At 42.7% G+C, this 13,042-nt stretch overlaps 2 protein-coding genes across 2 annotated transcripts in view; both read right to left on the bottom strand.

Moving 5' to 3' along the window:
• Positions 1–13,042, bottom strand: part of LOC109471809 (obscurin-like) — an 84,455-nt gene that overhangs the window by 3,024 nt on the left and 68,389 nt on the right. The window contains exon 33 of the mRNA XM_019771163.1: positions 248–514. Within this exon, the coding sequence (XP_019626722.1) occupies positions 248–514 (267 nt within the window). The remainder of the gene's footprint in view (positions 1–247; positions 515–13,042) is intronic.
• Positions 1,850–11,945, bottom strand: LOC109471915 (titin-like). The gene is made up of 7 exons (XM_019771396.1): positions 11,322–11,945; positions 10,045–10,311; positions 6,346–6,612; positions 4,536–4,802; positions 3,575–3,841; positions 3,111–3,377; positions 1,850–2,575 (listed from the first exon to the last, which is right to left on the bottom strand). The coding sequence occupies exons 1-7, from the start codon at positions 11,629–11,631 to the stop codon at positions 2,268–2,270; spliced, it is 1,953 nt and encodes a 650-aa protein (XP_019626955.1). The 5' UTR covers positions 11,632–11,945; the 3' UTR covers positions 1,850–2,267.

Raw genomic sequence — 13,042 nt, 5'->3', positions numbered from 1 at the left:
GTTGTTTCAGAGACCGACTTACATCGCAAAGGGCCTTTAAACTTCACAAGCTACGTTGCAAGAGAAGCACAAAATCGCACTAGACGCCTATCAGCATACATTGTATATGTGTACTCTATAGTAGACCAACTACATGTAATGTCGCAAAGCGCCTTAAACTATAGAAGCTAAGCCTAAGAAGAACAACAAATCGCGCAAAACGCTTGGAAGCAAATGTAGTCAGAGACGTCGGTCGTTTCATCGGTACCTTCCACGACCAGCAGGGCAGTAGTTTTACGGTGCTTGGACTCGCAAGAATAGGAGGTATCATCGTCCATCCTGATGTCCCTGATTACGAGATAGTGGTTATGCCCATCCAGAAGGATTTCGTATTTTTCTGAGTTCTCCAGTTTCTGATCGTTCTTGTACCAGGTTACTTCAGCATCGGGGTGGGACATCCTGCAGGAAAACTGCGCCTGATCGTCATACTCGATCGCATACTGGTCCTCCAGTCCGGGACAGAAGTCATGCAGGGCTACAAGTAGAGATTTAGATGTTAAACATTTCTGTGTGATCAAAATTATAAGCGCTGTGTACACGCAGCAAAGCATATCTGATTCAACATGGCGCGCAGTATCGGCATATTGAAAGCGCAGTTCTATGAAGTTTGATATCAGTCCATGACAATTTGGGCAAATTTTCCACAGCAGCATACCCCATAAACAACCTAAAGGAGTATCAGCGATTGTAGCCAATCAATGAAAAAGAAGTGTTACATCCCTTGTAATACTGGACTGATACCAATAGACAGGGAAGAAGGACACATCGGCAAGAAGGACATTTTATATCAGCCGCGCATAACAACGCACATTTGGTTCTACAGGTATTCTAACGTCAAGAAGCGCCTTAAGTTTATAAGCTAATGCAAAACGCAGTGTCGCGCTAAACGCCTAGCAGCACATACAATTAACAACGAAATCATCCACACCCTTGTCAAGCTGATTACAAGGGGTGTGAATAATGTTGTTAACTGTATGACACTGTTCTAGACCACCGCACGTCACGAAGCGACTTAAAACGTCAGAAATCTAAGACATAAAAACGCAGCGTCGCAGAGAAAACGCCTAGCGGCAAACAGTGTGGTCTTTCTGTTGATACCTTCGACGAACAGCTTCGCAGTAGTTTTGCGATGCTTGGACTCGCAAGAGTAGTCCTTTTCATCTTCCAGCCTGATATCCTTGATGATGAGAGTGTGGTCAAAGCCGTCCACCAGGATGTGGTACTTTTCTGATGGCTTAATTTTCTCCTTGCCCTTGTACCAGGTTGCCTTAGCATCTGACTGTGTCATTTTGCAGGAGAACTGCGCCTGCGCGTCATGCTCTAGTGCATACTGGTCTTCCAGTCCAGGACAGAAGTCGATAAGTTCTAAAAGTAAAGATTAACGATTTAGTTTCTTAGACATTTTTGGAGTAACTACTCCAGTGTTCACCTGCAAAGTATGGGCAAGTTATATCTATCCACATACTGACAGTGTACTAGCCAAGCTGTCTAAGAAGAACAGATTATATTTTTCAAAGACTCAAAAGACTTCAAAGTATATCTTTACAGAATTAGATCTCGGATCATTTTCAAAGGTGAAAATGCCAATGATATAGAAAACAGACAGAAATTTCAGTAGTGTATACTACTAGACTATGTGCTTTTTTTGTACCTCCAACGATCAGTTTTGCTGTGGTCTTGCGATGCTTGGACGCGCAAGAGTAGGATGTGTCGTCTTCTTGTCGGATATTTTTTATGATTAAGGAATGATCGTAGCCATCCCTGAGAATTTCATACTTTTCGGAAGGTTCTATCTTCTCGTCTTTCCTGTACCACGTCACGTCGACGTCAGGTTTGTTCATTTTGCAGGAGAACACTGCCTGCGGGTCTTTCTCAATCGCATACTGGTCTTCCAGGCCAGGGCAGAAGTCAAGTAAGCCTAGAATTAAACATTTTTGATCAGACGGTGACAAAAGGATAGAAAAAAGCATGTATGTGCCACGCAGTTGGATGCAAATGCACAGTGCACTCCCTCTAAGCTAAATACTACAGTTGTAACAGTACTGTAGTCCAACGGAATCTTGCCGAATCAAATGTCTCTGCGCCTATAGTCGATATTCACTTCTTGGCTTACAAATTAAACTGGCTTACAAACATGGTTTCGCAGCTAAATTCTATCACAGACTAAATCACTTCTCAAAGCACCTTTTGAGCCAAAAAGCTCAGAAAAACTCGCACAAAACTTTGGCCTAGCAGCAAATATGGCCATATATTCCAGGCGCATTGTCAGTACCTTCCACAAACAGGTTGGCTGGCTTTTTGCGATGTTTGGACTGAACAGAGTAGGTCGCTTCGTCTTCCAACTGAATATCATTGATGGTCAGAGTGTGCAGAAAGCCGAACACAATAATCCTGTATTTGTCAGATTCCTCTATCTTCTCATCACCCTTGTACCACACGGCGTCTGCAGCCGGCTTCGTCATCTGACACATGAACTGCGCCTGCGTGTCTTTCTCTACCGCATACACGTCTTCGGGGCCAAGGATGTCAAGCAACCCTAGAAACAGAAGTTTACAGATGAGACAACTGGCTAACAAAGGGAGCTAATACACGTAGCGCACCTTCAGCAAAGCATGGCTATGTCGCGCAGTGTTGGTGTCGCAAATCCTGACGTAGGCAAATTACATTTTTCTCAACAAGGAAAATATTAGCTTCTTGCTAGATTTCAGATCATGATAGTGGTGTAGTTTCTGCTCCGACTTGTAGAAAAAGACTTCTAATTGCCAAATGGAAATTGCTTTAGTTGTAGAGGAGCGTAATGCTTAAATGATGCAGTGTCGCACAAAACGCCTGGCAGCATATGACGACAGACATTGTGCTTAATAACTACTTAAAGTCGCAAACACAAAGCGCCTTCAAATTTTACATGTACAAGCTAATGTAGCACGCAGTGTTGCGCAAAAATGCCTAAGGGCATATGTGAACAATGTTCTTAGACTAACGCAAGTCACGAAGCGCCTTAAATCTATGAGAAAACGCAGAGTCGCAGACAACGCTTAGCTGAGCAGCAGTTCTGGTCACTCTGTCGGTACCTTCGACAAAGAGCTTGGCTGTTGTTTTGCGATGCCTGGACTCGCAAGAGTACGACGTTTCATCCTTTATCTGGATGTTTTTGATGATAAGAGTGTGATCGTAGCCGTCCGCAATGATTTCGTATCTATCAGACGCTTCAATCTTTTCGTCGCTCCGGTACCAAGTCGCCTCGGCGTCCGGCTGCGTCATTTTGCAGGAGAATGTTGCCTGCGCATCGTTTTCAATCGCATACTGGTCTTCCAGCCCAGGAGCGAAGTCAACTAGTTCTAAGGGGGTAAAGATTAAGTGAAGATTTAGTTTTGTTGGTAAGCAAAGTTCGCCCTCAGCAAAGATTGAACAAGAAGCAAACGTGGGGCACCTATTCAATGCGGATTTGAGCTTCTACACTTGTTCATTACATTGTAAGGCTTTCCTTAAACAATAATGTCATAATTGCAATAGGACTCTAGCAGCAAACGTGTACCTCCGACGATCAGTTTTGCTGTGGTCTTGCGATGTTTCGTCGCACAAGAGTAGGACGTGTCATCTTCTTGCCGAATATCTTTGATGATTAGATGGTGGTCATACCCCTTTACAATGATTTGGTATTTTTCTGAGTTTTCTAACTTCTCATCTTCCCTGTACCAGGTTGTCTCAACATTAGCCTGGTTCAGTTTGCAGGAAAACTTTGCCAGAGGGTCTTTCTCGACTGCAAACTGGTCTTCCAGTCCAGGGCAGAAGTCAATCAAGGCTATAAGTAGAGATTTTTTAATTAGACACAAAAGAAGGAAAGTGCTTGAGGACTAAAAACGAAGTGTGACTTCAGCAAAACAATATCCGTAATATCAACAAAATGTTCAGTCCAGCCAATAAATAAATGTCAGCAAATCGATTTTTGAAGACTTGGACACATATTTCGCCATTTGGAGCCAACAATTTCATGTCAATATTTTACAGATCATGTCAGAACGGAAACACATGACTTAGCAGCAAGCAGCGTCGCTTTTATAGGAGAAATCAATTTTATATTTACAGAAGAACATTTTACATCGTCTACAGGAATGAAATAGCACAGTTGTAAACCGCGCAAGCAGCCAAAATGTTTACATTTGTTCACTATTCGCAGGCTATAAAATGCTGCCTAACGCCCTTAACATTTTACAAGTAAAAAAATGCTATATGTTGCGTTAAAATGCCTAGCAGCAAAAGTGGACTTATAAGCTAAACGCCTAGCAGCAAAGGTGGACTTTATAAGCTAAACGCCTAGCAGCAAAGGTGGACTTATAAGCTAAACGCCTAGCAGCACATGTAAAAATGACTTATAGCACCTAACATCGCAAATAAAGCGCATCTACAAGTAATCGTATAAGCTAAGGCATATAGTCGCGCCAGAGAATACGCTTAGTGGCAAACATGGACAGACATAGCAGTCGCTCTGTCGGTACCTTCCACAAAGAGTTTTGCTGTAGTTTTGCGATGCTTGGACGCGCAAGAATAGGATGTTTCGTCTCTTAGATGGATATCTTTGATGATAAGAGTGTGATCGTAGCCATCTGCAATGATTTCGTATTTCTCAGAGTTTTCAATCTTTTCGTCGCTCCTGTACCAGGTCGCCTCAGCATCAGGCTGCGTCATTTTGCAGGAGAACTGCGCCTGCGCGTCTTGTTCTACAGCATACTGGTCTTCCAAACCAGGACAGAAGTCAACTAGTTCTATGGGCAAAGATCAAGTTTCAATTTAGTAACTTAAAGATAAAGTTAACAAAATTCGTCCTCAGCAAAGAATAAGCAAGAAGTTACGCCTATTTGCATACTGAGTCTCATAGTGTTGTCAAGCGATCAAAAGTTGGATAAATATTCAACGGAATACAGATCACATTTGAGCTTTTTGCAGTTTGTCTTTACATCGAGAGGCTTTGCTTAATATTCAAAGAACACTAATAGCAAACATGTACATCCTAGTCATAATTTTTGTACCTCCGACGATCAGTTTTGCTGTAGTCTTGCGATGTTGCGTCGCGCAAGAGTAGGATGTGTCATCTTCTTGCCGAATATCTTTGATGATTAGATGGTGGTCATACCCTTTTACTATGATTTGGTATTTTTCAGAGTTTTCTAACTTCTCGTCTTCCTTGTACCAAGTCGTCTCAACATTAGGCTGGTTCAGTTTGCAGGAAAACTTTGCCAGAGGGTCTTTCTCGACCGCAAACTGGTCTTCCAGTCCAGGGCAGAAGTCAATCAGAGCTATAAGTAGAGATCATTAAATTAGACACTGGTAAAACAAGAGGCCAAAGAGCTCAAACCAAAGTGTGACTTCAGCAAAGCATGGATACATGCATGTTTCGTAATATCTATATAATGGCCCTGTTTTCCAATTGGACAAAGTATGATTTCTGCCAAATTAAAAACGATATATTATTTACTTTTGTGTTCATACTACAATAGATCTAGATTCGCAGACTATCAAATGCTGCCTAGCTGCCCCTATGCCTAGCAGCACAATTGAAATTACAATATTCTATGTCGCACTAAATGCCTAGCAGCACATGTGGAATTACAATGTTCTATGTCGCGCTAGATGCCTAGCAGCACAAGTTGTCTCATAATGTTCTATGTCGCGCTGAATGCCTAGCAACATAAGTGAGCTCATAATGTTGCATTTTGCTAAATTCCAGGAAGCGCCTTTAAATCGCATAAGTTAAGGTAAAGCGTCGCGCGAGAGAAAACGCTTAGCGGCAAACATGGACAGACATTGCGGTCGTCTTGTCGGTACCTTCCACGAATAAGTTCGCCGTAGTTTTGCGATGCTTGGACGCGCAAGAGTAGCTTGTTTCATCTCTTAGCCGGATATCTTTGATGATAAGAGTGTGATCACAGCCGTCTGCAATGATTTCGTATTTTTCTGAATTCTGTATCTTCTGGTCGCTTCTGTACCAAGTCGCCTCAGCATCAGGCTGCGTCATTTTGCAGGAGAACTGCGCCTGCGCGTCTTGTTCTACAGCATACTGGTCTTCCAGCCCAGGACAGAAGTCAACTAGTTCTATATGGGTAAAGATCAAGTTTTGATTTAATCTCGTAGACATCCTTATGATGAATGCAAGAAGTTTTGCAATTTGCATACAGAGAGTGTAAAGTGAGCTTACGTTGGAAATCTATTCAATGGAATACGGATTTTATTTCTTAAAGAAAAAATGGCATTGCACTAAGACCCAAGTAGCAAATGTGTAGTACTACATTCTAGTTGATTTTTTTGTACCTCCGACGATCAGTTTTGCTGTGGTCTTGCGATGTTGCGTCGCGCAAGAGTAGGACGTGTCATCTTCTTGCCGAATATCTTTGATGATTAGATGGTGGTCATACCCTTTTACAATGATTTGGTATTTGTCAGAGTTTTCTAATTTCTTGTCTTCCCTGTACCAGGTTGTCTCAACATTGGGCTGGTTCAGTTTGCAGGAAAACTGCGCCTGGGGGTCTTTCTCGACCGCAAACTGGTCTTCCAGTCCAGGGCAGAAGTCAATCAAGGCTATAAGCAGAGATTTGGAATTAGACACTCTATAAACAAAAGGACTAGAAACATATTGTGCATTCAGCAATTGATGATTACATACATGTTTTGGGATATCTGCATAATGATACTGTTTTCTAACAAGAAAATATCAAATTCTGGCCGAATGAAATGTTGGCAAATGGAAAAACATAACTTTCAGCACGAAGCAGGATCGCTCTTAAAGTTTACAGAAAAACAACATCTACAACTTATAATGGACAGAAATTGCAAATCGCGCAAGCAGACATTGTTTATTAGCTACATACATCTAGCTTTGCTATGAAACGCGCCGCCTTAAGTATGCAATGATTAAATAACGCAATGCCGCGCTGCAAGGCCCTGTCAAACATAGCCAAATAATGGTTGGGACTAGGTCAGTAGTGGTCAGGGCATGTTTGATGATCAAATTTGAATCAAATTTAACTAAATTTTGGATCAATTCAAATTGAAAGGCAGTTGGGGCCTAAATCTGGTCAGACTGCTGCCATACTTCAGCCAAACGTACAATGTACTTGGATGGTGGTTGGGGGAATGTTCCGAATGTGTGACAGGGGCTTTACAAATGTACGTTCTATGTATACACAATTACCAAACACCACGAAGCGCCATGAAACGGTACAAGCTAAGGTAAAGCGCTGTATCAGCTACGCCTGGCGGTGAACAAGGACAGACATTGCGGCCACTTTGTCGGTACCTTCCACGAACAGATTGGCCGTAGTTTTGCGATGCTTGGACGCGCAAGAGTAGCTCGTTTCGTCTCTTAGTCGGATAGTCTTTGATGATAAGAGTGTGATCATAGCCGTCTGCAATGATTTCGTATTTTGGGGAGTTCGCAATTTTCTGGTCGCTCCTGTACCAGGTCGCCTCAGCATCAGGCTGCGTCATTTTGCAGGAGAACTGCGCCTGCGCGTCTTGTTCTACAGCGTACTGGTCTTCCAGCCCAGGACAGAAGTCAACTAGTTCTAAGGGTAAAGATCAAGGATTTAGATTTGTTGGACATTCTTGCAATAAATGAAATTTGCCCTAGCTCAGCAAAGAATGAACAAGAAGTTATGATTATATATTCACATTCAAAGAGTGAGAAGCGAGCTAATGTCGGACATCTTTTCAATGATATACGGATTATATTCATTCTTTTTTACCAAGTAGAGAAAAAAACTGCATTGTGCTAAGACCATTGTACTAAAGAAGTACATTCTAGTCACGAGTTTTGTACCTCCAACGATCAGTTTTGCTGTGGTCTTGCGATGTTCGGTCGCACAAGAGTAGGACGTGTCATCTTCTTGCCGAATATCTTTGATGATTAGATGGTGATCGTAACCTTTTACTATGATTTGGTACTTTTCTGAGTTTTCTAACTTCTCATCTTCCCTGTACCATGTTGTCTCAACATTGGGCTTGTTCAGTTTGCAGGAAAATTGCGCCTTTGGGTCTTTCTCGACCGCAAACTGGTCTTCCAGTCCAGGACAGAAGTCAATCAGAGCTAAAAGTATAGATGTTTGCATTAGACACTCCAAAAGAACTAGATGACTAAATACGACGTGTACTTTCAGCAAAGCATGGGTCCAGTACATGCATGTTTTGATATCTGCATAATGATACTCGTCTACTTTCTAACTAGAAATTGTCAAACTGTTGGCAAATGGTAAATAATTCAGCATGAAGCAGGATCGTTCTTTACAGAACAATATCTACAACAGACTAAAATTGCAAATCCCGCAAGCAGACACTGTTTACCTTCATATATCTAGCTTTGCTGACTATGAAACGCGCCACCTAAGTTTGCAATTAAAAAAGACTAAGTCGCGCTGAACGTCTATAGCAGAACGTTGTGGTCTTATCGAGCCCCTGTCACACATAGCCAAATATGGGCGTGTTCAATGATCAAATTTGACTCAAATTTAACTCAAATTGCTTCGAATCATATAGAAATATGAATGTGGCCTACATCTGCCATCTGGCCAAGTTTGTTTGGTTGGTGGACGGGTAAGGCTTTGAATGTGTGACAGGGGCTTTTCGCTCTATAAACGACTTATTAACTTACGCCACGAAGCGCGCTGTAACAATACAAGCTAAGGTAAAGCCCTATATCAGCTACGCCTAGCGACAAAACATGGACAGACATGGACGGTCATTTTGTCGGTACCTTCGACGAACAGATTTGCCGTAGTTTTGCGATGCTTGGACTCGCAAGAGAAGGAAGTTTCGTCTTTTAGCCGGATATCTTTGATGATAAGGGAATGATCGTAGCCATCCGCGAAGATTTCGTATTTTTCCGAGTTCTGTATTTTCTGGTCGCTCCTGTACCAGGTGGCTTGGGCGTCCGGCTGCGTCATTTTGCAGAAGAACTGCGCCTGCGCGTCATACTCTATCGCATACTGGTCTTCCAGCCCAGGACAGAAGTCGATTAGTTCTAGGGATGAGAATTAAGGATTTAGATTCGTTCACATTCTTAAGACAAAGTTTGCCCTCAGCAAAGAATCAACAAGAAGTGCCAAAAAACAGTTACTCAAGCAACTGGACATGATTTTGAAATGCCTATTGGCATACGGATTGTGTACTCAAGCAAGCTAACGTTTGACAAATATTCATATACGGGATTATATTTTGAGCTTTTTTTTCTCATCACATCGTTAGACTTTTTTACTTCCAGAAAAAAATTGCATGGCGTTAAGACCATCATAGCAAACATGTGCAGCCTATTCGCAATTTTGTACCTCCAACGATAAGTTTTGCTGTGGTCTTGCGATGCTTGTTCGCGCAAGAGTAGGACGTGTCATCTTCTTGTCGAATATTTCTGATGATTAGATGGTGGTCAAACCCCTTTGCAATGATTTGGTATTTTTCTGAGTTTTCTAATATCTCGTCTTCCCTGTACCACGTTGCCTTTACGTTAGGCTGGTCCATTTTGCAGGAAAACTGCGCTTGCGGATCATACTCAACCGCGAACTGGTCTTCCAGTCCAGGCCAGAAGTCTATCAGAGCTATAAAACAGGTTGGAGTTAGACACTCATGAACCTAGATGACTAGAAAATGCGCAAAATGGAATACATAATTTAGCATGAAGCAGGATTGTTCTTCAGAGAAGAACAAGGACTACAACAATGGACTGAAACTGCAATACGCGCAAGCAGGTGATAGAATGTCCTTGAGCAGACACTACCTTTACCAGTGATCATAATATATACAAATTAAAGATTCTCTTACTACCAAACGCGCCGCCTAGCGTTCCTTAAGTTTGCAGTTAAAAATGCTATATCGCACTAAACGCCTAGCAGCACACTTAACAGTTGACTTAAAATGAACTATACTAACTTACTTCACGAAGCGCATCTAAACCGTACAGACTAAAACGCTGCGCCAGAGAATACGCAAAGCAGCAAGCATGGACAGACATTTCTTCAATACCTTCAACGAAGAGTCTCGCAGTAGTTTTTCGGTGCTTGGTCGCGCAAGAGTAGGAACTTTCATCCTTTATCTGGATATCTTTGATGATAAGAGTGTGGTCGAATCCGTCCACGAGGATTTCGTATTTTTCCGAGTTCTCAATTTTCTGGTCGCTCCTGTACCAAGTCACTTCCGCATTGGGATGAGTTGCTTTGCAGGAGAACTGCGCCTGCGCGTCTTGTTCTACTGCATACTGGTCTTCCAGGCCAGGAAAGAAGTCGACAAAAGCTAGTAGATAGTAGAGGTAGATATTTACATATTAGACATATCTACGAGAAACACTAGGATAAAAGGACTTAAGCAAATAATGCATATAATTCGCGCAATATGAATTAAGATAGGTTTAAGCTTAATGCCAAATTCAATACGGAAGCGAATTACTGACGCCGAACGATAACTTTTTAACCTATGGAGAAATTCGCACGCAAACCTTCGCAGAAACCTGAGCTGAAAATAAATATATCCAAACATGTCAGAATGTCTTATGAACTAAGCAAGAAAGACAAGACATGCAAGGAAAAGATGGCTGATCTTGCCACTAATTTTGAAAGCCAAGTCAATTGTTCTGTAGTATTCAAGCCAGCCTGTTCAGCCAATTTAACAGCAGAATAGAACAGAAAGACCTTAGTCTAGACTTTCTATAGCTCCAGCCCCTAAAGCCATACTTCCTAGGACTTTTCAGTGCGTGTTGCATTGTCAAGAAAGATGACTGCGCAAAGCGATTGAATCGGTAATACATGTAACTTGTTCCAGAAATAAGAGAGCTGCCTTAAGGAAAAGCAAGAGATGCTTAATATCTTTACCTAGCGACTCATTATAGGCAATCAAAAGCTAAGTCTCCATTTCTCCTACATGTATTCTATTGTGTCAAGGAAAGCAGAAAAAAAGTGTTGCAGCAAATAAGCCAATTCAAGGTTTAAACTGCTCAATGTCAAAGGGGAACATGCCCAGTTTGAACTGTGAACCAACTTATGATAGCGCTACTATTGCTATCTGAGAAGCGCAAGAAGAATCGTCAGAACACCCTCGCTCTGTACCTTCAGCGAACAGTATTGAACTGTTCTTGCCTTGAGGCAAAGCAAGAGATGCTCCATACGACTCATGACAGTTGCTCAAAAGCCAGGTCTTCATTTTTCACTAGTCTAATTAAGCATAGAAACGTGCTGTAGCAAGTAATCTAGCGCTAGTGCCTCTAAGCAGTGCAGTTAGAAGCGTCAGAACACGCTGATGTCCTGTACCTTCGACGAACAGGTTCGCCTCGGTTTTGTCGGCGTTGGTGGCGCAGCTGTACTTGGTCTGGTCGGCGGTTTTGATGTCGCGGATGAGGAGCTTGCGGCGCGCGCCCTCGGCCACGAAGGAGTACTTCTCGCCCTCAGAAAGCGCCTCGGACTCGCGGTACCAGGTGACCTCGGCCTCGGGGTCCGAGATGGCGCACATGAAGCTCGCTTCCTCATCGCCTTCGATCGCGTACTGGTCCTCAAGGCCGAGGATGAAGGTGACTGGGACTAGAATACAAGGGTAAGGGTACCATTTAAGTCTCACGAACATGCAAATGAGGGCGCTTCAGAGCCAGACTGAGGATGTAGGTGACAGGGACTAGAATACAAGCCTTAGTGCTTAACATAAGTCTACAAAGAGGAGGGGGGGGGCACTATCATCTATGATAAGCAATACATAGAAAATGTAGTAGCTGTGGAAGAATAGGGGTTCTTCTCTGCCCTCCAGATCCAGAGAGAGAATGAAGTGACAGGGACTAGAATTAGTGCTTAACGTAAGGTGGTTGTCAAGTCTACAAGGGGGAGGGGGCATTAGCATCTATAATGTAGCTGTGGAAGAATAGGGGTTCTCCTCATAAAGGTGCTTCAGAGCCAGAGAGAGGATGAAGTGACTGGGACTAGAATTAGTGCTTAACGTAAGGAGGGTGTCAAGTCTACAAGGGGGAGGGGGCATTAGCATCTATAATGTAGCTGTGGAAGGATAGGTTTTCTCCTCATAAGGGTGCTTCAGAGCCAGCCAGAGAGAGGATGAAGGTGACTCTAGATTACAAGTGCTTAGTGTAAGGAGGGTGTATGAAGGGGAGGGGGACTTATTTCTATCAAACTATAATACACAGTAGCTGTGGAAGAATAAGGGTTCTTCTCATTGGGCGCTTGAGAAGTTTTATCACAATTTGCTTTTGATACCATTTTTTGTTTGTGTAGTGTTGTGTAGTGTTGTTACCTGGAGTTTGTTCCATGTCCCGTGGCGCATCGTGGCGCCTCCCGTCAGAGACGCAAAACGCCACGATGCGTTACGACACAAGGAACAAACTTCCGTTTCTCCATTATTTACTAACTGGACAGCTGTTAAGAACTGAGTGTTATGTAAGGAATTTCTGATTACCGTAAGTAACTGCGTGGCGCAGATTACACTTGTCTAATAAGTATTGCGGGCGTTAAAGCAAGTAGGGTAAATTCGTATGTAGTGAAGTCGCAGAAGCACCATTGGTTGTTTACAAATCGGCACGAGACACATCATGACTTACCTTTACGTGCCGTTTGAAAACCATCAATCGCGCAGAAAGCAAAAAGCCAAGCACAGAAAATGGTATCCCACTTCCACCCCGGGTGGCCAGTGAAGAATACCACAATTATGTCACACACACAGACAGACAGACAGAAAAGCGACAAACAGAAATTAGCAGAAGTTGGTACGACTAAGTATGAGTGCGTAGTTAAGCGTTTGTCCTACCTGGTTCCTTGTCAAGCTGGTCACCTGTTGGAGCAATGAGAGTTAAGCACGAGTTAGGAAGCGTCAAACAGCCATGTTAAAGCAGTAAGTTACATCTAGGTTTTGTACACATTTACAAAATGTAAGTCCCTGTCACATATATTGTACAATGCACGTACGATGATTTTTTTCCGGGACAGTATGTCATTGGTTCCAGATGAAATGGTGCAATAGTCTATGTTTAAAAACT

Source organism: Branchiostoma belcheri, unplaced genomic scaffold, assembly GCF_001625305.1.
Source record: "Branchiostoma belcheri isolate BF01 breed outbred unplaced genomic scaffold, Haploidv18h27 scaffold26, whole genome shotgun sequence".
In the NCBI taxonomy this organism is placed as follows: domain Eukaryota; kingdom Metazoa; phylum Chordata; class Leptocardii; order Amphioxiformes; family Branchiostomatidae; genus Branchiostoma; species Branchiostoma belcheri.
Note: the sequence above shows the minus strand (reverse complement) of the source record. Positions and strands in the feature narration are given on the sequence as shown.

What these genes read in the sequence shown, in the direction of transcription:
- LOC109471915 (XM_019771396.1), bottom strand. Translation starts at nt 11,631, where the DNA reads ATGTTCGTGAGACTTAAATGGTACCCTTACCCTTGTATTCTAGTCCCA. An exon ending in TGCGAGACTCTTCGTTGAAG is followed by an intron (nt 6,613 to 10,044) that starts GTATTGAAGAAA and finishes CTCTGCTTATAG; the next exon opens with CCTTGATTGACTTCTGCCCT. An exon ending in AGCAAAACTGATCGTCGGAG is followed by an intron (nt 3,378 to 3,574) that starts GTACACGTTTGC and finishes TTACCCCCTTAG; the next exon opens with AACTAGTTGACTTCGCTCCT.